The sequence below is a fragment of the Myripristis murdjan genome, chromosome 18 (assembly GCF_902150065.1).
Source record: "Myripristis murdjan chromosome 18, fMyrMur1.1, whole genome shotgun sequence".
Lineage (NCBI taxonomy): Eukaryota > Metazoa > Chordata > Actinopteri > Holocentriformes > Holocentridae > Myripristis > Myripristis murdjan.
The window spans coordinates 22,007,106-22,035,071 of record NC_043997.1 but is presented as its reverse complement, the minus strand read 5'-3'; the positions used below and the strand labels follow the sequence as shown (position 1 = coordinate 22,035,071).

The following is a 27,966-nucleotide window of genomic DNA, read 5'->3' as shown; positions in this document are numbered from 1 at the left end:
GCACCGAAGACGCATTGAAAATAGATTGTGATTTGATCGCCCAAAGCACCTCCAGAGCTGCTCAGGGACGCAAGGTGACCACATAAGTGTAAATGGACATGCGCCTCCAATCCATATGCAACAGCAACAACTATTATATATTTCCCCCCTGCATTGTGGGAACCCCCACCTTTCTCCAAATCCCTCCACAACATTTCAGAGCCTGTCTCCTCTTGGCAAACTGATGTGGTGGCTTTGCAGCGACCTTAAAGTACAGATAGAGGTGCTTGCTGTGTGGTTGCTGTTGCTGCATTTAACACAAAACAGACATTTAGCAAAAGGAGACATCGTTGCTCACTCCAACCTCGTTATAATGTGCTAAGACATATTTCACATCTGTGAGTTATTACAGGCTCTAACCGATCACGTTCAGGCTCAGATTATTTAATTATTCCAGAGGGCCTGAGAGGGATGGGTTCTCCAGTCGGGTGGATAAATCAACCTTTAACATTTCTGTAGTATTCCTGTAGCAACTGCAGTGCTGTGGCCTGTAATATTTAGTTATTCAATTGCATTTAGGGTTAGAAAAAATGTGTTTATTTTAGCAAGGCAGCAAGTCTGAATTTTATATGGAGGAAAAAGCCTGCATATAGAGTCAATACATATAGATAATCTCAAATCATGTCTTTAGCGGAGCTCATGCCTTCTGAAGGGGAGCTGAGCTCCTTCTGACAGTTTGTGTTTTATTCATTAACCAGCTGCTTTATAGCCGACCTGCACTTCAGTTTGCATTTGATCCATCAGCTGACAGTTCAGCTGCACTGGGCTGTCAGGTGGAATATTTTTTTTCTGTTGGAAAAATGACGGTCTAGCCGGCGTGAGGACGGCAGGTGAGGATGGACTGACGTTCCTCAATGCGTCCTGGGGCACGTGTGTGTTTACACCTCAAATGCGATGCAGACAAAAGCATCCCAGGTCACCACTGAATGTGACCTGAGTGATCAGAGCTCAAGATGCATTGAGGACACACTGGGTGCTGTTCACACCTGTCCTTAGTGTTGTCAGCTTGTTGATCGGTTCAGCAGGGATGGATTTTAATTGCAGGTGGAAATGGGCCAAAGTGTCACCGCGACCCTCGTTTCCAAGTGTATGGCCGAGCACAAGTGCATGTCTCTCCTGGATAAAATTGGCTACAGTCTTTGGCAAAATAAAATCAAACGTTTGACACTCAGTAAAGGTGCCCATCACTATCCTCTTCCCCCAGTCTTGACTACATTCCATCATCCAGATCATCCTCCGGACAGTGGTGCTACCAGCCACAACTGGAGTAAAAGCAGGTGCATGAAACAGCATTCTCTGCTTTCGTCTTTCACGTTCCTGTTGTCGAAGACAGCTTCCTGACGTCCAGAGAGTCCAAAAAAGTCTATGCAATAGCTTGGCTTTATGAATAGCTACCTTGTTTTTTTTTCTTTCTTTCTCTTCTTATTTGAACCCGTGGAAACAAGAGGATTTGACGTTCAGTTGTTTGACCTGAACAGAGTAATCGGATGTCTCTTGGATCTGAGCTTGGACAATGCCAGGTGTGAATGTGATCAGGTCAAACCCATATCTGGATGTAAAGGTGGCCTTTGAGTATTTGAAACTGCTCTTGATGCTAAAATAGGGCTTTTTCAGGAAATCAGCTGCTTTTTTTTTGTGAATTACAGAAAATTTGCAAATGTCATTAAAGAAGATACACGTTTTTGACTTTAGTTAAATGAAACCTGGAATCCTTCAGGGAGGAAAAAGGCTTTTCCCTCCTGCTGGGTATGCAGCCAAACATCACCACAAAGAAATCCTTTGCAAGTGTCATGATTTTAAAACCACGGTTTGCCTGTAAGCCTGTAATTTTGTCTTCATTATGACCATTGTTATTATACATTATTATAGACATTATAGGCACTACTTGTAAACACTGGGACATTAACAGTGATGTTCATTTTGTAGCATTTAACTCCACTAGCACTAGATATTGTACTGCTTAGCAAATGGCCACCACTGCAGCTGATGCCCACGAAGACTGTAGGTCTACTCCTCTCATTATATTTAATTTGACTGATTTATCATTTATTGGTTTATTTCTTTTCGTCTTGCTGCAGTAAAGGCCTGTGGTCCCGCATTTTTCTCTCTCTAGGTTTTGGTTTCACTTTTAGCGGTGGCTCTTTGGCCCTGCACATTGAGATTTAACTCAACCAATGAGATTATTTCTGCCTACAGAGCAGTTCTGCCTCCAAGAAATGCTTTCACAAGTAAAACTCCAATCTGTCTGAGTAAATGGTTCAGAGATAATAAAGGAACCCAGTAGACCTCAAGTCATATTCAGGCTGAGCGCTGGAGCAAGGCACCAATTACATCTGCAAATACACTGACCGTATCAGTGACCTGATCCTTGCATCTCATTTTACCCGGTTTCATGAAATGTCATTCAACTGTATGCACAGTAAAAGACCATTGAATGTGATGAAACAGGTGAAAGTAGACCCGTCGTATAGTGCATTTTTGTGTTAAATGCTCAAGGCCATGGATTGACTGACCCCGTTTAATCAGATTTAGTCCCAGAGATCCACATGGGCAGATTGTAAGAGTTACAGAATAATGCGAGTCATTTATACCCACAACTTCCTAACACACTCTCCTACCTCTGCCGTGTGTATGAAGAGGAGGGTGGAGGATGAGCTGATGCAGACTGGAAAAAGCAGAAAGGCAACACAGCACAATTTATGGAGTGAGCCCGCTCCGAATGCGGCAGTACAAACCTCCAGGCCGAGCTGGGCCATTACCTCGACCTTGGCTGAACAAACTCACCTCCTCCAAGGCAGGGCAGCTAGAATTTACCTCGGCAAACCTGCTGTTTGGAGAGCACAGAGGAGCTTCTGAGGTTAAAGCGCAGGGCACAGGGGATCTGCACACTGCTCAAAGCCAAAGTCAAGACTTTCTAAGGCCTTTTTCATGCTAGTTGGAGTTTGAATTTCAAAGGATTTTTAAAGGGAGGTCTTTATATTTGCCTGGCTGTTACGTAGGACAGTAGAGGTGCTATCCTCCTCTTATTTTATTTAAAATGTTACTTTAATTTAAGAGAATAAAGGTTCTATGTATACAGTGTCCATTTTATACACTGCAAATAAAAACAAAACAAAAAAATCAGGAAAATAGCAATAGAAGTACTAGCAATAGTAGTAAAAACAAAATCATAATCAAAAAGTATATCAGTAAAAGATCTAGAGAAGTAAAAAAAAAAAAAAAAAAAAATCCTCTCATTGTTACTGAGTGCTGGATACTAGCTGGACGCTCCAAATGCTAACTGTTAGCTTCCCGCCATTGAGCTGGACTTCCCCCCCAGCTAACAGTGTTAAAAATAACTGCCTCAAAACTCAAGCCACAAAAAAAGTTGATTTTGATTGCACCACTACTGTTCTACAAAGCAGCTGGGATGGGGAGTGAAATAATGTCAGGTTTTTTTTTTCTTCAAAAAATGGGTGAACTGTTCCTTTAAGAGCAATTTATCTGTTTTGGTTGTAAATAGCAGATCCCAGTTGCAAAACTGTGGATGAGAAAATAAGAAATGACACCGAGAAGTTGAAGTGATTTCTAACTCTGACTTAAAAAAAAAATTAATGGAAAAATTAGAGACACTTAACTGGACTGTCTGACTTGGTTGATAAGAACTTTGAAAGGCCTTAAATTGAGATCATATTTAAGACTGAGTGACTTTCTGAGCACTTGCAGATGCCCTGTGTACAGTTGAAATCTTTGGCTGCTTTACAATAAGCAAGAGCACAACGGCAGACAAACACACAAGCAGACAAACAACATAATTGTCAAAGTGGCTTTTCCTTTTTTAATAATTTCTTTACAGAAAGAGGAAAAAAAGACCCCAAAACTTTACATATAGATTTGTATAAACTCAAAAATTATTCTCATTAAATACAAGGGTATTGTATAAATATTATAAAATACAACAGATTTTTTTTTTTTTTTTTCTGGTAACATCTTTTAAGAATATAGTTTGGTCTAAGCCAGTGGATGAATTACGGTGCTTATCCAGTTTCACTTTTATAAAATATACATTTTGATTTGATTTTTGAAGCAGTTTAAATTCCATTGTAACAGCAGGTATTTTTTAAAGGTGTTAGACTGGAAAAAAAAAGTTATAGCAGACAAGTGGATTTTTTTTTACAGTGACCATTTCTACTGGTAGGCAATAGCGTGGATGTGGACAGTGAACATGACAGAGCGCTCACTGATGGCCAGTGTGCTGTAAGCCTCATACAGTATGATGTGGGACGGGGGCACCTGTGAACTTCAGGTGTCTGGGTTTAAAATATAAACTGTCCCTTCAACAAAATGACTTTAGAAGAGGAGAAGAAGTCCTGCTTGGGTGACTGGAGAGCAAGGTCAAACCGATATCCAAGTATCTCAATGGTTTTTCGTGACTTGTCTCATATCGGCCACTCAAGTGTCGTCTATTTGAATATGAGATTTAAAGTGAATTCTTTATTTAAACATGTGGGGTGGGTCACAGCTGCCAACTCCAAAAGAACTGAGTTGCAGTGGAGAGTTTTAGCATCATATAGTCCTCATTCTCCTTCTGAGGCTTTTCCCACTCTGACAAGAATAAAGTTCTTGCAGGAACATTTTGAAATGATGTGGCTGTGAAAATAGTTAAATTTTAAGATATTGAATCTCTGCTAAAAATATTGGCTCTCTGCAGCCTCAGTGCATCAGCCTTCCAATAGCCCATCAGTCAAACCCTGCTTGAGAGTGTTATAATCAAATGTTAGTTACCCCAATAGATCCCTTGTTGCACAGACATTGACCTCCTCTGAGCAATAAGCAAGACACAGAATGTGGTGGAATAAGCAGAGGCCATTTGATGCACTATTAAACTCAGCCTCCAGGGAATCAATTATTTAACACAGCGAAAGATAAAACTTTTAAACAATCAATGTTATTTTAACTCTAAATAATTGAATATTGACTAAATCCAATTCACCTGTGCTTGTAATTTAAGTTGGTTACATTGATTGAAGAAGGCTACGGGAGGCATTAACTCTATGTGGCACACAGCAGACCTCTGCTCTTTCACCAAGCAACAAACAACAAAAAACAAAACATAATCCAAAATAAATTAAAAAAACAAACAAACAATAATTTAATTAGTTGTACATTTATACAGACATGAAGCAAAGTAAGCCGGTCTAAGTGACCAACAACAGCAAAAAGGACTTTATACACACAACCTCTGCAGGGTTTTGTACCGTCACTTTGACACATGACGCTGGGGGCTGATGGATGTGACGACATCGCCCCCTGTTGGACACAGGTAACATTGCAGACAAGGAGGGCAGTCTGTGCGAGTGATCTGAGTCTTCAGAGGCACTGTATCGTTTTGTCTCAGCTAACCATTTCAGCACCACATTGTGACATTACTGTGTCAAACTGAATCACATTAACATCCAGATTCCACATCTGAGTAACCTGCATCTTTCACAAGGCTAAAAACATTCACAGTTCAGTCTCTCCCAACTTCCACAGCTTTCCTCTGTCAGGACAAGAGGCATGCAGTGTTTTAGTTCTACCAACATTTCTCAGAGGCACAGATAATCTCCCTGATGGAGTCAAACTTCAGTGGGCGGAGCTAAATAAACTGGACAGGAGGCCAGTGAAAAAGACACAAAAAGAGGAGGCCAAAATATTCTGAACGGACCATACCAGTGATTTTGAATATCTGCTCACATTTTACGCTGCAACAAACCATCTTGCAAATCATATGGGGATACAACATATGATCACAACATATAATCAAAATCCCTCAATTTTCAATTCTGAATTTTTGACTGAAACGGAATACTGGTGTGAGGAAAGTCTGAAGTCACTGAAAGTTCATTCTCGTATTGTAGTGGAATGAATGGAAACCAGTGGCTGAATAAAAGGAAAAATGATACAGGAGTTCTGAGATGCAACTGCTTGCTTTAGGAAAAGATCAGCAGAAATATGAAGTTAATACACTGAAGATACCTTTCAAGCTGACCTGTGGCTGTTTGGCTCAACCAGTGAGATTATTACTGCTGTTTCTTGGAAATGTTGGCAAAGCTAAAACCACTGTGCTCCAGACATGCAGTGCGTTCCAGAGTGAAGGCTAAACAAGGCTAAGGCATTGAAATGTTCATCTGCTCTCATATATATCGTCATGTTTTTGTCTGTTAAGAGTTCAACTGTAAATAAAGGGCATGTGTTGTAGCTTATATGCTCCAGTAGCGTGTTTCCTAGTGTACTTTATAAAGGTGCTCTGCGGCGTGCTGTGTGTAGCTCCCATGGATTTAACACATATGGCTACAGCTGTTAAGTCTTGACACACACTCTTTTGTTCTTATGACATCTGCTTTGCGGGTTATGGATGTTCTGCATACTGAACACACACACACACAAACACACACACACACTTTGCAGCATATTGTCTGATATAGCAACTGTGGGAGCAGCTGACTTTCCTCAGTGTGTCTATGTGTGTGTGTGTGTGTGTGTGTGTGTATTGAGTTGGGCCTGCATTCCCCTATTAACCTCTACAAATGCGTGTGTGCATGCGTGACACTTTTAGGCACATTTGGACGTGTGTGTACAGACCAGTTAAAGCGCAGACATGTATGTGTTTGTGTGTGGCCGCTCTCTGTTGCTCCTCTAGCAGAGGAGGTGGCAGTAGATGGCGTACAGCAGGGCCATGGCCACACAGTAGAAGAGCAGGAAGCCTGTGGACAGCAGCGAGGAGGAGGAGGAGGAGGGGGAGGAAGATGAAGATGTGGACGAGGAGAGCCGGGGCGGGTCCTCCGCCGTCCCCCCCCTCTCCACGGCCAGCAGGGCCGTCACACAGCGCAGCACAGCGGGCAGCTTACACAGAAAGACATCAGAGCAAACACACACCTCCGTCTGGACGGGAGAGGACAGACAGCAAAGATGCAAGGAAGGAAACATGGAGGCAGTGTGAAATACAAGGCAGTTCTATAGTTAACAAAAAGAGAGCAATATAACAGCATGTAGAATTACAGAGCAAATGAGGGTTAGACCGATAAACAGGGCTGACACTGTCAGCTGCTCTGTGGTGGGTTTTTTTTTCTTCTTTTTTGGCTATTTTGCCAGCTGCTTTTTGCCATGTTTTTGAAGGAAATCAAGTGAATTTACTCTGGTTTCAAAGGGTTTTCCTCTCTGACAAAAATATAATACTAGGGTAATGCTGAATAATTGATATGTTTTAGCATGAAAATGTTCAGAGTTAAACATACTGAACATATCAGCTATGAGCAGCCTCAGTCTGAAATACTGGTATCAGTGTTTGGTCATACCCATATCGGTCGAACCCTATAGTGACAGCAACACAAATGAGCTTAAAGCACATGACAAATGACAAAGTACTTCTTTCTCACGCTGCATTATCAGGCTGTTTACAAGATGACAACATAAAATACAGAGGTAAAAATATATGAAAAACTCTAGCAAGTGTTCATGAGAAGAGCAAAAAGGGAAGAGAAAGGGGGAAGTGATTGGTGATGAGTTTTACCTCAGGGACTCCCAGCTTCCGACACGCCGTGATGAAGTTTTCCACATTGAGCCGGCACTTTGCTGTGCTCAGTTTTGGCTGAAAGAGTTAGAGCAAACACAATATCAGACAACCAGAGGCAGGTAATAACACATTATAGAAGATTTATTACTATTCTTAGAAACAAGTAATATATAAAATTACTCATTCAGTTTCATTTCTAATAATAAATTTACCAGTCAAGACACATACATCAGTACTTTTCTTATCACCCTCTTCAAAAAACAGCAATGTTCACTTTGTCTGGGTGGAAATATTCCCACTGGTTTGATTCTGTCCAGTACAAAGGTGATATTAATTTGTTTTGGTTTTTGAATACTGACTGACTTTTGAAGGGAAAAGACGACAGGAATCATTAGTTCTGGGGGTGTAACAGAAAGTTAGTGTGACAAACTCCTAAAAAAAGTGACTAATTTTAATAAGACTGTTGTCTTTGGTCGTCATCGGCCTCAGTTCATATGTGCCGGGACTCACCACTGCTGGGGATGGAATGTGGATGATTGACACGGAGCGTGGTCGGATCTGATTGGCCAGCTGGCACAGGATGGTGCCGTTGGAGAGTGCCTCACCAAGATCCTCCGGTAAAGTGATCTTGAGCCGAGACTCCAGAGTCTGCCGGGAAGAGGAAGCGGAGGGAGAGAGGGAACAAGAACCAAGTGCAACACTTGATGAAAAATTCATGACAACAGAGGTGCAGAGAGAAGACTGGGAGCTGCATGTGGTGAGCTCACTGAAGGCCGATACTGACTCACACAAGTACAACAGCAAACATTTGATGCCAGTATTCAATACTTCTGAATCTGGCCATTTTCACTAAGAAAACATAACAGGTTTTGAGTATTTCTGTATTCAATATGTCTCTGCTGTATTCTGAACAGGGCGGAAAGCCATACTTATGCATACTTGGGTACATGATGTCACAATACCAGAATATTGGTAGTTGATACCATTTCCAGTAAAATCCCTTGATTTGTGATACCTAATTTGACACCATTGGCAAGAACAGAAATTCCATTCAATTTACTGTTTTGCTTCGAGCAAAATTTAACTTTGTGTGTGAGTGTTGGGTCTTATAGTTCCCTGGGCGTGATATTGCCTGACCATCTAGTCCTTATTACTGTTTTCCCATCTCTCCATTACTTCCATAGGATACCAAAGTAGGTCACAGCACCCATTTTGTGTGTGTGTGTGTGTGTGTGTGTGTGTGTGTGTGTGTGTCTGTAATTTCAGTTATTTGTGAAAGTAGGCCTAGTAGGTTTTTTTCCTTCTTGGCACAAGGTTACTATATGGAGGTTTCCTATAGACACTCTCAAAATGAACTGTCTCTTCCCTTCTAGACAGTGACCTATTTTCCAACCTTGGAATCTTAGTTACGGATGTAAAACCTGACATATACTTAGATTTGTTTTTCTCCAATCGACCTCCCTGAACTAATCAATTAGTAGGCTATGTATCACTCTCCTTTAAACTAGCGGTGATTAAACCTCTTCTTAAAAAAAAAAAAAAAAAATCAGCCTTAGATCCAGGTGTTTCATTTAACTAGACTGATTTCTAACCTTCCCTTTCTCTCCAAGGTCCTTGAGAAACTAGTTGCCAAGCAGTTGTGTGACTTTCTTCATAACAATAGTCTATTTGAGGACTTTCAATCAGGATTTAGAGCGCATCACAGCACAGAGACAGCACTGGTGAAAGTTACTAATGACCTTATTGCTTCTGACAAAGGACTTCTCTCTGTACTAGCCCTGTTAGATCTTGGTGCTGCATTCGACATCACTGACCATCTGATCTCATTACAGAGACTGGAACATTTAATTGGCATTAAAGGCACAGCACTAAACTGGTTTAGTCCTATCTATCAGATCGCTTTCAATTTGTACATGTTAATGATGAATCCTCCATGCGTGCAGAAGTTCTACAAGAAGTTCTACAAGGTTCTGTGCTTGGACCTTTACTGTTCATCTTGAATACGTTCCCTTTAGACAATATCAGGAAACACAATTTTCATTGTTATGTAGCTGATACCCAATTATATCTCTCAGTGAAACCAGATGAAATCAATCAGTCAGCCAAACGTCAATCATGTCTTGAGGACATAAAGAGCTGGATGACTCGCAATTTTCTGCTGCTAAATCCAGACGAAACTGAAGTTCATGTAATAGTCCCTAAACACCTTAGAAATGCATTATCTAATCATACAGCTACCTTAGATAGTATCGCACTGGCCTCTAACACCACCGCAAGGAATCTTGAAGTTATGACCAGGATTTGTCACTTAACTCCCACATTAAACAAACTTGCAAGGACTTTTTTCACCTACACAACATTGCAAAAATTAGACACTTCCTTTCTCAAAAAGATGCAAAGAAACTAGTCCATGTTTGTTACTTCTAGGTTAGATTACTGCAACTCTTTACTCTCAGGCTGCCCCAACAAGTCTCTGAAGACTTTCCATGCTTTCCAAGGGCTTTCCATAGACAATCAATATCTAATCAAACAAAGTGTCATATCAAAGATGGATGATACTGACTGGATGTGATCTGATCCTTAAGAAAAGACCAATATTAGGCCTTTATAAGTCAAACTGTACTATGTGATAGGTTACCTTGCGTAGTTGCATGACCTCCGGTCTCTCTTCCTTTGGAGAGCGCAGCGTTGTGCGGGACTCGCTCCGCCCAGACTCGCCCAGACTGAAGCTCGGCCCTGACAACCATGAGGACAGGATCTTTCATATTCATCACTGTAGCACTGACAGATATTCTACATGTGTGTGTGTTGTGCTGTGTGTTTACCTGTGGTCTTGACATTGCAGCGGGAGGAAGTGCGAAACAGGAAGCTGTTGGGCTTCTGGGCCTGGCCAGGTGGGGGGGATGTCTTCGGTGAGGACGGGACTTCTGAAAAAGCACATGTGAATGCTGAAGGTGTGTAAAGAGTTTTACTTTTCCTGCAGCACATTTCTATGCAAACTAATCTGCAGGACATTATTTATTAGTTCATATAAATAGCGCAGTATAGTTAGGTTTAGAGATATCTGACACTTCACAATAACCTGGACACATACTGGATTTGTTCCTTTAGTAAAGTTAAATCAACAGATGTGCTGTACCTGATTTGCTGACAGAGCGTTGAAGAGGTGCTGGAAGAGACACACTGCTCATCTGATCAGCACTCTGGGAAAAAGAGAAACATTTCAAATGTACAACAATGGCAGCATACTGCACAGTCAACCAGCACTGCCTCCTACTCAGCACAGATTACTGAAACAGAGATACCACTCACTGCACATCGATGCCGCAGGCCACTGTGGTATTGACTGTTCTCTGGTGAACTGCCACTAGGGGGAGACACACATTGCACAATCAGTGAAGAAACCAAGCCTTTTACAAACCCCAAAGCTTCCCCCATCTTTAAATTTGGCACAGGCTGAGGAAATGCAAGAATAAATGGAAGTGAGTGTAAGTGAGTGTTCACTCAAGGTCAAGTTTGTCACCCTTTCTTGTTCTACTGTGTGTATTTTCTGTTCTGGGGACCATACCCTGTGCAACTTCCCGTCTGCGGTGCTGTGGCCATGTGACTTCCTGTTTTGGTGGATGACTTCAGAAAACTGAAAAAAATGAGAGTTTTGACATGGAGAGCATATAATTAAATATGAAGGAGACTTGAGTCTCCCACATGAGCTCTACTGCACCGCCTTTCACAGGCCTGAGAGCTGCTCTCTCTGACTGGCACAGAAACATCTGTGCACTTGGAGGCAACCACACAAATTTTGACAACCAGCTGCTGAGTCTAAAATTTTTCTGTCCCTTAAAGGGATAGTTCATCCATTTTGAAAAATCTTATTTCACTTCCCCCCTAGCTGTTATGAAGGACAACAGTGGTGCTATCTTCCTCTCATTGTTACTGAGTGCTGGATACTGGCTGGATGCTCCAAATGCTAACTGTTAGCCTCCTGCCATTGAGCTGGACTTCCCCCCAGCTAACATTCTTCAAAATAACTGCCTTAATCCACTCAAAGAAGATTTAACATCACCAAAAAGTGTGCACACGAATGATAGTTTTTCTAAAATGATTGTTCATAACTGTATTTATCCTGTTAATATCCACAAAGATCTGGTAACTTCTCTTCTTGTATCTCTCCACAACAGAGGAGCAGTAGCCACCACAGGGATGGAGGTAATTATCTGGAGTTTGCTATCATTTGTTTTCTTCATTGAACACATGTACGCATGTTGGAGAACAATAACTTTCTCCAGAGTCACCATGTATTATATCATTCCAGGCTGTAAAAATTCTGCTACACATGATTAAACTCAAACTCCACCTAATGTCCACTAAAGTCCACCTAATGGCAGGAGGCTAACAGTTAGCATTTGGAGCATCCAGCCAGTATCCAGCACTCAGTAACAATGAGAGGAAGATAGCACCACTACTGTCCTACAGAACAGCTGGAGGGGAAGTGAAATAATATCACATTTTTTTAAGATGGCTGAATCATGCTTTCAATCATTCATGTTGTGTTTATCATGTGACGTCTTGGTACAGCTGGTTCATAACACATCCACGCTTCCCTGAGGCAGAGCTAAACGCCGTTTCGCTCTGTTCAACCAACAGCTGGGAGTGTGAGATTCTGAAGCTCCGCATGACTCATTTCACATCACAAAAGTTCTCAACTGTTTTTCATTGGCATAAACAAATCATTTTGGTGTTTACACTACATATCAAAAACACTAATCAATGAAAATCTCAAAGTGTTAGCTCACCAATTTCAAACACTGGATGTTGTTTAAAGGACTATACACATGATTTTGAAAGTTTGGCCCGTTTACCAAAATTTACCAACATTTTACTCACATGTTACACTGCAAAAAACTATTTTGCAAATCATGCAGGGGTAGTAAAGTTTTCACAACATATAATCAAAATCCATCCATTTTCAAATTTGGATTTTTGGTTGAAACGCCCATCTTATGATGTTGTGCTGTGGCTAACAAAATTGTTGCCATTTAGTAAACCACAAAACTGATAATTACAGCCCAATTTCAAGTCATCCAAACACAACTGCGCTGCTGCTTTTAGGAAAACTAATGTGGAGGATTTTATTACTTTGACTGAATACTGGTGTGAAGAAAGTTTGAAGTCTCTGAAAGTTCATTTTCATATTGTAGAGGAATGAATGGAAACCAATGGCTCGATAAAAGGGAGGAAAAATGACATCTGAGTAATAAAATACAACTGCTTGCTTTGGAAAAGATTAGCAGAAACACAGATTTTACACTGAACATGCAAGATCACTAGTATAGTCCTAAGAAAGCTTTTTGTTCAAACCTGGGATGGAATGATGTTTTTTTGAGGCTGACACTAATTATCCTCAATTATCCTCCGACCTGAAATAGCTGATATGGAGATCAATTTTGATTAAGATATTGCTTTTTAAAGCTGATAAGAGCCACAGCTGATTGTCTTTTGATAGCTGATATGTCAGTCCAACCCTAGTTGAAATGCGTTGGGTTTTGTGTACCACTATAGACTATTTTTCCTCTGTTGTAGTAAATTAATGTTCCCAGGTCAGCCAAGGATCCCAGGATCCAACTCAAATCCTCCTGAAATCCCTTAAAATACTCCCAGAGCCCTCTCAAGGGCACCCCAGGGCCCCTTAGAATGCATGCGTGCATCCCTCTACCTGGCCTTCTCCCTCTGTTGCTGCTGCCTTTCTCTCTCCTGCCAGATAAGCAGGTTGCCTGGCCTCCTCTTTTCCTCCAAGGTGGGGCTTGAAGGTGACAAGGGGGATGAGGAGGTCGACGATGGCAGGCCCAGCTCCACCTGGAGACTAGACCTAGCAGGAAGAGAGAGAGGGAGGGTATTAATAGTAGTAAACTACATCATTCTAAAGCAATTCTATAAATAGTGATCTAAATAAGAACCTCAAAAGATGACATGACTGATGATTACAGTGCCGCAAGCCCAGTCATCATTAATTCAGCAGCTTAGATTGTTTTCATGAAGGGTTACAACAGTGGATGAGTTTGCTTTGTGATTTTTGGATGATGGGTTTTCCATTTTGAGCCGCTCTATTCTATTTTCAGAACTCTGGGAGGAAGAGCTGTGAGTCGGAGCATCCGCTGTTGTAAAGCAGTGTCTGTGCAGAGCAGCTGGGGGACTGTGCAGCGACTTAACTAAATTTCCTCAGTCAGAGGGAACAGACTCAGTTCCAAATCTACCTTTTAATTGCCAAGGACAGGCTTTATGAAGGTTTGACCAATAGCTGAATAACAAGAGTGTGGGCAAGGTTACAGTTAAAAAGAAAAAGAAAATAAACATGTGGAGCGGTGGACCGTGCAGCTTATTGCTCCAGAGGTCAGAAACAATGGCCCTGCACCACATAATAACCTCCAGCCAACAGGAATGCTGGGAAATAAAGTTTCAACAATGATCGTAGAACAACAAAAGAGGCATGCTGAGCTTCTGCAGCAGCAGCCAAACTCCTGACCCAGTTGGTGCCGAAGATCCACCACACTCATGAAAATGGGCTTGTGTGTGAGACTATTAAAAGGACAATTACAGTGTGACTGGAGTTTTTGCTTATTTCTTGTATTCACTTATTGGTCTGCATCACTGCATCACGTCATTTTTAAAAGTAAGTAGGAAAAAAAACACACAATCTGAATAATACTTATTTTCTCCGATTTTAACGTCTTGCTTTGATGTGTCTCTTGGCTTGAATGGGTTGTGCTTGACATTACCTTCTAGGTTATTATAAAGTATTTGTATTACCCTCAGCACTTTATATTTGTTTCTTATCTAACTTTCTTTTTCTCTGCTGCTCTCTGTGGTGATGACCCAGTTTCCCCATGGAATTCATTAAAGTTTCATCTAATCTACCATAAATGTGAGGACTGGGCAAATTAGAGTGTCAAGATTGATGACGGGCTGCGGTTACCAGACCAGTGTGGACAACAAACCCTGGTTTCTTTACAAACATGAGTTCATCGCTCTCCTCTGGTTCAGTTTGAGCGGCAGTAAGTGAGTAATACTGTAATGGGAACTGCAGTCTATTGACTTTTCCCAGCTTTTCAAATACACTGAAAGAGTGACCTTGTAAAACAAGGGGAGGGAAAGAGAAAGAAAAAAAGTGATAAAAAGTTATCCATCTTGCGGCCGGCTGCCTGTGTACACAGTTCCTGAACAGCCAAATCAGCCCTGTGCTGAATTCAGACTGAAACGTTCGCAGAAACAGGCTGAAAACAATTAAACATGTGACGCATATGATTTTCAAACGTGAAAATGTCATTGTCAGTTGGTGCAAATACAATGAACAAATGAAAACAGAGACAGGTTGATCTGTGGCCTATTTCTCATATAAGTGGTTTTGTTGGTTTTACTGTTTCTCCAGATTAACCCTTTGAAACCTGAACAAAATCTCTTAATTTCTATCCAAAACATGGAGAAAAAAAATCACCAGAATGTTAGTAAAAAAAAAAAAAATGCAAAAAGAATTTAAGAATTTAAAAAAAGAAACAAACATCTGAACACCACCTTTGAAACCTTACAAGGAAACAGCCAGAGTCAGTTACAAGGAAATGACCAGAAATAAGCAAAAAAATACAAAAAACTATCAAAAAGTTTGAAAAAAAAAAAATCACAGAAAATTTTTATATCATTACTGGGAAATTAATTATCATAACCTATATTACAATTAAATTATTAGAAAAATACTACTAAATGACAAAAAAAAAAAAAAATACCCACAGAATTTGTAATAAAAACAAAATTACAAAGCAGCAACAAAAAAATTCTGTCCAAAATTTAAAAAAGCAAACAAAGTCAATTTTGTTAAGGGGGTGAAATAAACCCCTTCAGCCTCCTGTGCCCTGCCCCCTCCCAGGCATCTTTGTCTTTATTGAAGAGGATAAAGAGGAACAAGTTTTTCCAGCAGCGTTTCCCTCTTCCCACCATCTGTCACAGGCACAAACCTAAGCTCTGATTTGGAACAACAGTGCCCTCTTCCTGTTTTATGCCATAAAGCAATCCAAAGCGTGCAAATTCAAACAATACTGGCCAGACTGAGTGTGTCTGCATATCCATGTATTTCTACAGCCCATTTAGAGTGTGAATATAAATACATGTGTGACATACACCCACCTGCGTGTAGATGAGTCCTTGGTTTGCGAGGGTGAAGACTGCACCTTCTGCTCCTAGAAATCAGTCAATGACACCAACAGTCACTTCCCTATTGTAAACTAATACTCTAAGCAACATGTTGTGTAAGAACTGGACAGCAGACAACTGACGGTCATCCATACCAGAGGAGGTGTAGCTACATCGGTCCTGCTCTCCTCCTCCTCCTCCTCCGTCACGCTGCTGTCGATGAAGTCCACCTGCTCTGTCTCTCCGTTCACTGCAAACAGGGAGGGACGGCGGGAAAAGAGAGATGGGGTGATGACCATGCAACACTTGAGGGGTCATTAAAATACAGATTCCAATTCCCAGCAAAGAATATAGTCAGAAAAGAAAGGATTACTCATTATGGCTATGAGTTTTTCTCTTATCGTGTGTGTGTGTGTGTGTCCCCTTCCTCACCTCCATTAGCTGCCAGAGGGGAGTCTTCCTCCTCCTCCGCCTCTTCCTCCAAGTTCCTCTGATCTCTGCTGACCTCGGCCAGGCGAAGGGAACGCTCTGAGAAGTCATCTGCTGACTAGACACACCGATCAAGAGACATTCATTCATTTATTCATGGTTGAGAGGATGCCCTTTTAAAAAATACAATACAAATACAAATCTGAGCTGTGGTTGGGTGTGATGCAGCTGGATTACAATTCAATTTCACCTGACTTTTACTGTTTCAAACCTGCACAAATTCACGTGATTTCTTTCAAAAACATGGGAAAAAGGCAAAAGGAATTTATCACAAAACTGCTGGATCAGTTTAAAAAAAATTACAACCCCCCCCCAAAAACAAAACACAAAAAAATAACAAACAGAAACTTATTTAATAAGTTAATTAATTACAAATAAATGTTTAAAACAATACAAGAAACCTACATTTTTAATTATTAAAATTAATTCATTTATTCATTCATTGTCAATCTGCTTGTGGGGTAAAGGGGTGCTGGAGTGCATCCTAGCGCAAATCAGGCAAAAAATATTTAAAAAACACATATAAAGCTGCAGTATTTTCCTACAAGGTGTTGAGGGTTAAAAGAACCCTCTACTGGTGGACTTCCCCCTTAGCTGAAGGGAAGATTAAGCGCCCCCCCCTTTTTTTTTCAAAATGGGTGAACTGTCCCTTTAATAAGGCCAAACAGGTTCCTGTCCAACTTTATAGCAGATTTGTTTTTTGTGCGTTTTTACACAATCCAATACCACTTCAGTCACCCATAACACATTAATGCCCTCATGTACCTTATGCTCATCTGTGTGTGTGTGTGTGTGTGTGTGTGTGTGTGTGTGTGCAGGAAGTGTACAACAGTTTTACCTCATTCCCAGACCACCGTTTGCTGCCACTGTCTACACTGTTGAAGCCAGAGTCCAGCCCTCCATACTGACCTGGGAACAGCTCCTGATCAGACAGACTGCAGGGACACATGGAAAACACAAATTGGAAAAGGTTAAACGTACACACACACACACACACACACATAGCTAACTAAACACCACAGTGTTTCTGGCAAACTGTTGCATGATGGTTCATTAGCCTAAAGAGCACTGACTCCTGTATTCCCACAAGCAGACTGGGTCAAAGTTCCCCAGAAAACACTTTCAAATGTTCTGCCACTTCTGTTATCCCTGTCTTTGCTCCCATACATTTCATGAGAATAGGCCTTGCAGGTGAAGGAGGGTGATCCATTACACTTTATAAATACTTGATAGACTGTCTCCCTCTTACTTAACATACCCTCTCTGTCTAATCTTTCAGAGTCCATTCCTTTTCCATTCTTTGCCCCATCCATCCCTTTACACCATGTTCATGCTATTCCTCTTCTTTTGTCATAAAAGTGCTTCCTCACCTGCATTTTGTGACTGCAACAAATGGCCTGTGCAATACTCACTTTGTCTCCACAATGACTAGCTGTAGTAGCTAGTAGTTCAACAACTATCAAATGGTTTTTGTTGGGGAAATTCAGAAATGCATTTGAGGCATTCAGCATTTTACTTCTTCAGCAATCCACTCTAATAAATAACTTGTATCTCGGATCAGCGCAAACAGTGCAACCTGTTTGACTTGACTGTAAAAAGAAATTATGAACATAATTACTAAGTGGCGCTGGCTTATTTGTATTGCCAATACAATCTATGGGTAACCCCTGTTGAGTTGAGTTGTGACATGGTTGTATCAGCAAAGTGATGAAAATGTAAATAAGAAGATAAATTTTTGGCACCATGGAACCGATAACTGCTGTAAAAAAAAAAAAAAAAAAAAAAAAAAAAGAATCACAATCTCCACACTGAATCAATTTTTCCATGTTACTTATGTGGAATGGTCCATCACTTAGAAATGACCACAAAGCAGAGTAACAACTGCTATGCAACCTTCTGGTTTGCACTGTTACTGCAGTAAACTGTCATCTGTCTACATAATGTGAAACCTTGCCTTCCTCTCCCTCCTTGCTGACTCACAGGTTTCCTCTAGATTTCTTTTTCTCAACGCCTTTCACCAAAGTGATCACTCTCTGTACTTGAAGCCACTCCCCAGAAACTTTGATGAAAAAGCAGCAGTTTAAGACAAGCAGAAAAGTGTGAACACAGCCTTTCCTTCCACCACCCCTTTCTCTACATAAACTTCCCGCTGTGATGATGTCAAATCTTCTGTGACTTTCCATATTAAGTAGAGCAGTTGGATCATCTAAAACATGTTCTTCCCCCCTGGTCCCACAGCTTTGAGCAGTCTACAGTTTTCCATGACATTTCAGAAGTTCCATGGCTTCTTTAAAAATAGAATCTGGTTCAGTCGGTGTCGTTCTCTGCTATGATGTGTCTGATGCAGTTTGATGTATTAGCTATCTCTATTTCATCTTCTTCACAGTTCATATCTTTGTCACCTCTCATTATTTCTCGATGTCCATGACTTTTCCTGTCTCTAACAGATCTCTCAAAATTCCATGAAACTGCAGAAAACCCCATGACCAGTGGAAACCCTGCTCATTCTACCAGCTCTTCCTCGTTTCCCCCTAATCTCCCATCCACTTCTCCTGTCTCCCAGTCTTCCTCACCAGCTGTTGAAGCCTGCGGGCCTCAGGTGTCTCTCCAGCTCCTCATGGCTCCTCTTGCAGGCCTCCATGTTGAGGTACTTGAAAATGTGGTATTTGCCCTTGGAGCAGATCTGTGCCGGCGGCATCTGCAGCGGGTTGCTGTCGAGCGTGATGCTCTGGAGGTGGCGCAGGTGGCGGTAGCACAAGGGCACGTGGGAAATGCGGTTGCATGACACGTCAAGGCGGACGAGGGGAAGCTCTGAGATTTCTGGGAGGTGGCAGAGAGAAGGAAAATTGTTGGTCAAGCATATTAGTAAGAATTTACGGTTACACACATGGGACTGGAATTATATGAGGAATTATCCCCATCCTCTGTTTGATGAAATGCTCTCTCTTGGGATGATGAAATTTCCTGAATAACTGGCACCTTCAATAGTAAGTCAAGATTCTGAAATCTGTGCTAGAAATGTGATTGTCCTTTTTAAAAATATTTTGTAACAGCACTTATTTTGACTCCGGTACTGTGGCTAACTACATTTTAAATCATATATGACAGTGTAATTTTTGCAGGCTGTCCATGAGCATTTCTCTGGAGGATGGCCAGTTTATGATGAATGAGGGGAACAAGGTGAGGAACGTCAGTGAGTGTCAGTAGATCCAAACCCATGGCCTTGGCCTATTTAGATTTACAGTTGTACAAGCTAGGAGCATGTTGGAGCATTACAGGATCCACCACTAACTGGATTATTCATCCTTTACTTACTTTATCCTTTATCCACTTAATCATTATCATCATTATTATTATGAATAAAAGTAAACTACTTTAAACGATGTCCTCTTTTCCTTTTGAATTTCATGATAAAGGTAATAAGTAATGACATTTTTTTTAAGAAACTGAGTTTTTATTGAGTACTTTTCAAATGAGCTGTTTTTGCTTTTTTACACATGTGCAGTGTAAATTTTAGGACATCCTCACACCGCAGACAAAATTATGCTGTTCCTCAGAATAAAAGGCCTCAGGTCTCAGGAAAACTGTCAAGTCTCATGTCTGGTAAATCTGGACATCAGACCAAACTCCCTCAGAGCAGGCTCCCTCAGACAAAACAGTAAAAATTCCCGACAAAGTTAGACACTGAAGCCTATATTCAGACTTTACAAACAAATCTCTTTAAGTAGGCATGACATGGAACGACTGTCATATTCTGCGTCAGCTGGTAATTACAAGCAAATGTAATGCCTCGGTTGTTTTCCATCTTTGTCTGTGTTAACACTGGTGTTTACACTGGCTTTGTGAATCGCTGGGATAAGAGTAATATGAGCCGAGGTAATCAAACTGGCTGCATTTTGGTGCAGACACTGTGAGGAGGTGAGCGGTCGAACATCAAGCATCTGTGTACCTTCAGGCAGAGTGGTGAGCTGATTCCTCCTCAAGTTCAAATCCCTCAGACACTCCAACTGGCCCAACTCTGCCGGCAAACACTGCAGGTCATTACAGCTCACATCCTGAGAGAGAAAGAGGGAGAGAGGGAGAGAGGGAGAGAGAGAGAGAGAGAAGGTGAGTCAGACACCAACCTCCAAATTGTGCTCCCCTTCCTCATAATAATGTGAAAAGATCTCATAAGGCCAAAAAAAAAGCATATTTCACCCTCCAAGATAAACCCAATATGCCTTTGTGCAACAGAAACCGCTTGTTTTTTTAATCTGTAATTTGGAACAGCCAATAGGAACCTCTGATGTGGCTCCTATAGAGATTTTTGGCCTTTCCCACGGTGCTTTGTTTTAGCAGATGTTCTGGTTGTAGCCTCCGCACATCTGACACACAGTAGTTATGGATGCTGTTGCTCAAGATGCATCATGTCAGACCACGAAAGACCGCCAAAAAGGAATTCAGTCAGGGTTAATGTACAGGCAGCTAGTCTTTGCCACAAAATAAACCCAGACAGGGTGTTCAGGACCTTGACATTTAAAGGCACAATGGGTAGGATTTTCCCCAAAAAACAATGTATTGCCTCATACAAAAAGAATCCCTTCTCAGTCATCACTTCTGAGCCACTACAAGTGTGTGTTGGCATGTTTGTAGGCAGACCCTGGGCATGGCTTTCGGGCAGTGGGTGTGTAGCTCCCAGCCAATCACAGCACAGCGCCAGATGGACAGCACCATATCCACGAGGAAGTGTGAAAATTGCAAATGTGGATCGCCGAAAAAAGGAAACGTAGCAAGGCAAAATGCCAAGCGGACAAAAGCTCAATCCACAACGTGAGTGAATTTGGGATTCACTTTCATCCGCCGGGGAGAACTGAGGGAGAGGTTGAGGATGAAGAGCTATACGGAGCTGGCCTGCTTTGTGTTGGGCAAGGAGGTGTTGGCTGACGGTGAGCTTAGCCTGGGAGCAGGGGCTTGCTGAGGGACTGTTGTGTTTAAAAACCAGCTCTTGGACGCAGCCTTTTTAAGCACAAGAATTTTGACGTTGATCAAGCATCGCTGATCTGACATTAACAAAACATGTGATAGAACAAAGGATAACGGAAACGGCTAAAATTCATTATAAAATTAAATGGCAGGGCGATATGATGATATATTTTGGGACAAGAGAAAAATGTCTACTGATACAAATTTTCCTCTATTGTTTCAATCGTTGTCGCAAAAGCTGTTTTAGGCTAGTCTTTTACATCACTGAGTCTGAGCTCCCACTTGTCTTGAATGCACCATTACTACATGTGGACTCCAATAACTAACACAGAGAAGCGTGACACAGAATGAAACTCCCAGCAGCACACAATCCGACAGGGACAAGAGGAACTGGTACCTAAAAAGCGGGGCGCTTCTGTTGCACAGACGGCGTTTGGATATAAGAAATCTGACATCAACCAGGAAACGATACTTTGTAGAGCACACCGCGGACCAGTTCCTACATCAGACTCCAATGCAAGAAACCCTCTCTACCTCTTACAGAAGAACCAGAAGAGGCAGTGCAGAGAGAGTAAAAAAGATGCGAGCTACATGGAAGGCAAGAGCTGACAGCAAAAGCAAAACTCAGTTCTGTTCAGTGTCACTTCCACATAAAAGGAGAAAAGACAAAGCGCCTTTTCATTCACATTTAATGTCCAATACCCAATTTGCTATAGTCAGAAGGTATTGCTGTCTGTCTGCAGGTTTGCCTCCTGGAAGTCATTGTTTTCAAAAACACATTAAAAATAGCTTGAAGAGACATACTGTTAATCCATCATCATGAATCCCAACAGGTTTTGCAGTTTTTTGTTTAAAATGACACACGAATAAAGCTAGAGCAACCTGTCTTCTGTAAAGAAACTGGGAAAGATGGCTGTGTGTGTGTGTGTGTGTGTGTGTGTGTGTGTGTGTTGTACCAGCTGTCGGAGATGTGTAAGCAAGTGTATAGAGGCGGGCAGGGAGGACAGCTTGTTGTTACTGATGATGAGCACTCGCAGGAGGGGCAGCTGAAACACCGACGGGGGTAAACTGGACAGAAGATTGCGACTGTGGAAACACACACACACACACACACACACACACACACACAGAAAACAGTATTAAAATGCAATATGGACCAGGGCTTTTTTTTCATCCTGAAAAAAATTTAATAACAGCACAAAACCTCAAAAAACAAGTTAACAGTGACTACATTGTCCTCCATGATTAGTGTAGATAGCCCTGAGTGAATTTTATTATTATTACATTTTTGTGTGTGTGATGTGTGGCATATGAGATATTGCTTCTTGAAGCTTGGGGACTTTCTGGCCTGTTGGTGGCGCTGTGGTGGGCCAATCAGTAGGGCATTTTCGATGATGTTTTCATTTTCAAGAAATGTTACCAATAAAATGCACTGTGATTCACTGAAGCACATGTGGGGAAGGTGAAATGCATTATGGGATGCTTTTTGCCAGCACTTTTTGGGCTTAGCCTCCATGTGGACTGAGAGGATTTCGGCAAGTTTGCCTGAGGGTGAAGTTTAGGGCAATGTTGGCCTAGTGGTGACACTGTGGTGGGCCATTCATTCAAATTTATATTCAAAATGTCAGCCTGGCCAGCACTAGCAGAGGCTGTAAAATCCTGCAGGATGGACACCAGCAAAGCCATAGTCCTCAATCATGGGAGGAAATAACATCCACACGTGTCCAAATCCACATGCCAGCACAGATTTATATGTGAGAGGGAGAGTTAAAAAATATGTGTTCAGGGAAGAAAACAAATTTATTTTGTTTGTTAATTACAGTTGCAGGTAAAATCCAGAATTAATCATCATACCCACCAACTGGATACTCAGAATAGGACAAAAAAAATGGTGCTTCAGGAGGTCTGAGACACATTTCAGACAAGAATGAAATACAAGACTACTGAGAGATTTAAGTCTGTCTGAAACAATATACCAAGAAACAAAAGTGACCCGCAGATTCCAGCGTACGGTGTTGAGGTACCTGAGGTTGAGGTAGGTGAGGGCCTGCAGGTTGCCCAGGTTGGAGGACAGCGAGCGCATCCCATTGTGGTAAAGGCTGAGCGTCTCCAGAGAGATGAACTGGCAGAGGTCCTCCGGCAGCTCACACAGTCGATTCTTTGACAGATCTGCAAACAAAGACAAACATCAGATCGGGGTTTCTCCTATATGCAAACAAAATTAGAACAGCTGCAAAAGTAAAGTGATTTTAGCGCTTGAACCTATAGGCCGAGGAGAATACTGAGGAAGTGACATTAGAAAGTTCACTTCAACAGCAGGAGGCTAACAGTTTTTTTTTTTTTTTTTAGATTATTTTTGTTGGCATTTCTGCAATATTTGAGAAAGAGAGAACATGCAGCAAATGGCCTGAGGAGATAATATCACGTTTTCCAAAATGGGTGAACTATCCTTTTAAGAGTAAAACTACTTCCCACCACCACAGCTACATTAACAAGCCAGGACAATATGGACAAAGACCATCTCAAGCAATACTGGTGTAGCAGACAGAAAACAGCATCTTCACTGAAATTCATGGTACTGAAATGGTATTTTATGCTTAATCAGGTCATATGGGTGAATCCACATGGAGGATGTAAACATGGCTTTTCAAAACCACCGGCCTAAAATGAACAAAAAGCTCAAGGCAAAAAAACACAGAATCTTGGCGAGGCGTCCTGTGGTCCATTTTTGACCACAGGATGGGTGAGAACTTCCAAAAATAGCCTGCCTTTGGCCGCTTTCCCTTCCGTTTCCACAACTTATCTAGGCCATTCCCATCCACCTTGTTGGATGGATGAGTAACAGACGACCATAATTCCCTAATTAAGAATCCCAACTGGGCAATGATATCAAATTCCAAAACGTTTGATCGGTGGAGTGCTTCAGTGAACCAAAAATATGTTTGTCAATGCTGTTTTTCAGTCTGGTTTCCTGTCTAGTTTTCATGAAAACTTAATGTAATGAATGTATCAAACAAGTTGGGAAGTTATTACTCTATATTTCTGGACGTTGATCCATTTGTAAAATTGTTCCTGATATCCCTAAAATTCCCCGATGTTCTCCGAGTTCCCTGTAGAGTCCCTGACATCCAGTGTGTGAATTATACCTCAGTCTTTTTTCTTTTATTACTTAATGCCACTAAAAATCTGCCAGTCAGTGTCAGCATCCTCTAACGTGATGGATCTTACGTAATTTGTTTATTCCCTTCAGTCTTCCATTACTATTCATTCCCTGGTTTTTCTCTTCCTCTTTGTCTTCTCACCCATCTCTCTCTCTTTATTTTTCTTCCTTCCAAGTGTTTCCTCTCCTTGCTGCTCTGCCCCCCCTTCCTTGTAATGACAGCGTTACCGAGCGTACTCCGTAAAGACCCTGTAATTAACATATCTGCTCTCCAGAAATACACCCGCCTGACCCTGACTATACACGGGGGCATGTGTGCCTATGTGAGATGCAGAAACGTCTGAGGGTGCACCAGACACAACAAAGCGTGAGCTTCTCCACAGACCTGCACTGCTCCCACAAAGCTCCATTAGCAGGAACCTTTCACAGGCGGCAGCATCAGACAGACTGTCAATGTTAGACAGCCCAATGGCCATTTATTGATTGATGTTGTACCAATGGGCTGGGGGAGGATGCATCTGCCTCTCTGTGTACAGGCCCCTGTGGCTCTGCGGGGACTTTTGAAGCTAGAATCCAGAATTGAAGAGGGTACTGACAATGGAAGTAAGCTCAGTCTCAGTGATGGGTGGAAATACAAACAATAGACAGGACTCTCAATTCCAGAACTAAGAAATGGGGTTGGTGGTACTTTGTCTGCAAGCAGAGGACCAATACTCACAAAGAAACTGTAAAGTAATTGAAAACAGTATTCTGTTGTATAGCATTAGACTGATAGATTACTGACAGGCTTGCCTTTATTATTAAAAATAAGATACACTTAAGCCACTGCGTCCACCTCCGATATGATGGATAATGCAGTTTGATTGGTTACATATTTGTTGTAGAACTGAGTGTGCATGGATTTTTGTTTTATTAAATTATTTTCGACTACAAAGGAGAGTTTCAGAGTCACACCATGACAGCCAAAATACTTTTTTCAGAGGCGAAAACTGGAAGAAAAGATGAATACTTCTAATTTTCTGGCGTAAAACATGGCCCAATTTAGAAATATTGAATATTTGCACAAAGTATTGTCTATCAGCAGCTTCAGTAAAAAAAAAAAAAACAACCAAAAAAAAAAAAAAAACATATGGGCATCAGCCTTCAAAAACCTGTAACGGTCAAACTTTAATCCATACTTGGCATCTTCAGTGACACACATTCCTTTTTCGATTCTCAGTAGCAGGAATATTTTTAGGAGAGCACGGGTTTGGTCAGCACTAAAGGGCCATGTTATATTTGTTTCTTTCTATGCATCGTCCCGGCTTGGATGTGCAGGTTTCAAAAAGTTTCTTTTGCTGGATTTAAGACATTTTTAATATTTTAATGACCTTAGATTTCGCTCACTTACGGCTTTTCTAGGCTATTAGAGGCCCTGCCTGTGTGTCGGCTTCTCTGTCTGTTCTTCAGCTCTGTTTTAATGTCTGGCTGACATTAATAAAAGGTGTTTCATTATCAGGAGGATTTCACGTGGCTTCAATAAACGCAGCGGCATGCTTCACTGCCTGCCAACACCCACAGCTTCTCTGTATGTGTGTGTGATTTCTTAGAATATGTTGGCTGTGCAAAATCGTACAGGTTTTTGTTTTGTCTGTGTGTATGTGTGTGTTTTCTGTATGTACAGTAGATATGAGAGAGCGCAGATATGCACTGGGACAATGAAGCCTCATCTCTCACTGCCTCCACTGTCCCATAGCTGGAGGGAGGCTGTCTGAACAATGGGTAGGGGGTGGGGGTAGGAGTGAGTGAGTGTGTGTGTGTGTGTGTGTGTGTGTGTGTGCACTGGGGGATGGAGAGGTGGTCCTGTCTCCATATCATCTGCTGAGAATTACAATCTTGTTTTGAAAAGGAAATGATGGTTTGCTACAAAACCTAGCAAAACTGAATTATATAATAAAGATGTGCACACACGCTAATTTGCACTTTGCACTAGATACCTACATCCCATAATGCCACCAGGCTACGTCCAGACAAAAACAGGCTGTCTTCCTGCTGTCTTGTTTGTTTTTTAAAACAATTATGTGTACACAGGAGCATTTCAACAATCTCTCTGTGCTAGGGGTGTAAAACTGAACTGTAAACAAATGAAATGTTCAATACACACTACAAAGTTCTCACCAGTGACGGTTGGACCTGACTACTTACCTGACCATAAGTGTTCATTATATTTTGCTAAAATGTTAATTCTAAAAATTTAGACAAAATGCAGAGAACATTTGAAATACATCTTTGCAATATGAGCATGTGCAAAGAAGCTGAGGGTGGCTGAGTTAGCTACAAATGTTAGAGCAAATGCAGTTCAAAATGTCTTCTCAGTGTCCAAAACTGCTGGGAAAAGGAAGAGGAATGATCAAAACAAGGCTGAGAGATTTATATGGACAGAGGAGTGGGCTGCGCTCCTCCTAAAAATCACAAATTGGTGAAAAGAAATGCGTAAATAAAGTGGTGCCTGCGTTAGGTCAGCGTCCCACTGTGAGCATGTGCAAAGAAGCAAAGAGGTGCCAGTGACATTAGTGCTAAATTTATTCATTTTCACCTGTCCACATGACAGTAGGACAAAGGTATTTTCAAAAATATCCTCTCTGGAGAGTATTTCCAAAAGCTACGTTGTCGGTGAACACAAGTATGTTTTCCTAAAGGCCAAAAGTAAAAGAATAAGTCTTGTTTAAAAAAAAAAAAAAAAAAAAGTGCTAATTTTGACCTGGTCTCTTGAAGAAGTGAGGACGAGTAAAGGTCCTCACTTTGGAGAACTGTCTTCATCTTTCCATCCTTATGAGGACATCTGGCCCAGAAATACAAGGGCACACACACTCCACAACAGCTGAACAGTCCCTGGCAGCTCTGGTCTCTCCCTGCCTTCGTTTAATTCCCAAGTGGCACTCTGCCCAAATGTCCTGGTAGCTGCTCTAACAAAGCCAGACTGACTCAACATGGGCATCATGGGAAAAGCATTTGTTGTGGAATGGGAGCTGAGAGGCTCTGATACATCCAGCATCCAACTGGCCTTCCACAGGGCAGCGCACAACAGGAGGCTGGCTTTAAACAGGCCTGCTCTGTGCCGCAGTGCCAAGTCTGTTGGCTCGGCATGGCCAACATGTCATAATGACCAGAACAGAAACTCCCCCCTCCCTCCTCCCTCCTCCCTGCAGAGGAGCTGATTCACAGTGTGACTAGGTGCTTCAGAGAGAGAAAACATGCAAAAACATGCAGGGTGTTGCCCCGCCCACTCACTTTTGTTCCACTGCCATTCAGACAAAAAGCAGGTTTTACAAATTTCCACCTATTATTGAGAGAACATTAATAACACCTCCAATAATCAGCCAGGACAACACTGCAGCCCTGTAAAACATAGACTTAAACACCAAGAAAATACCTGCGCTGACTAATCCAGAGCCACTTTAAGATGCTGGATTGACCCCTGCTCAGCTACCATGGTGACCGTGCAGATTTTGTGACAGGCTTAAGCACGAGGTCAACTGTCATTAAGTTGAAGACATGAGCTGGTTGATCAAACACACAGCATAAAACCAAACTGGAACATGGGTGTGGATGAAAGTGTTTGTGT

At 41.6% G+C, this 27,966-nt stretch overlaps 1 protein-coding gene across 2 annotated transcripts in view; it reads right to left on the bottom strand.

Moving 5' to 3' along the window:
• The window catches only part of lrch4 (leucine-rich repeats and calponin homology (CH) domain containing 4), a 55,171-nt gene that overhangs the window by 5,923 nt on the left and 21,282 nt on the right, over positions 1-27,966 (bottom strand). Inside the window, exons 2-18 of one of the 2 annotated variants that reach the window (XM_030076043.1) lie at positions 23,227-23,371; positions 22,159-22,288; positions 20,190-20,295; positions 18,814-19,060; positions 17,079-17,175; positions 16,184-16,298; positions 15,907-16,001; positions 15,746-15,798; positions 13,287-13,439; positions 11,142-11,210; positions 10,886-10,940; positions 10,713-10,776; positions 10,399-10,500; positions 10,212-10,309; positions 8,084-8,221; positions 7,571-7,648; positions 3,853-6,942 (exon numbers count right to left, since the gene is read on the bottom strand). In XM_030076043.1, the coding sequence (XP_029931903.1) occupies positions 6,697-6,942; positions 7,571-7,648; positions 8,084-8,221; positions 10,212-10,309; positions 10,399-10,500; positions 10,713-10,776; positions 10,886-10,940; positions 11,142-11,210; positions 13,287-13,439; positions 15,746-15,798; positions 15,907-16,001; positions 16,184-16,298; positions 17,079-17,175; positions 18,814-19,060; positions 20,190-20,295; positions 22,159-22,288; positions 23,227-23,371 (1,991 nt within the window). In that variant the 3' untranslated portion in view covers positions 3,853-6,696. Of the gene's footprint in view, positions 1-3,852; positions 6,943-7,570; positions 7,649-8,083; positions 8,222-10,211; positions 10,310-10,398; positions 10,501-10,712; positions 10,777-10,885; positions 10,941-11,141; positions 11,211-13,286; positions 13,440-15,745; positions 15,799-15,906; positions 16,002-16,183; positions 16,299-17,078; positions 17,176-18,813; positions 19,061-20,189; positions 20,296-22,158; positions 22,289-23,226; positions 23,372-27,966 lie in introns of those variants that run through there. The other variant, XM_030076044.1, reaches the window with a different exon arrangement.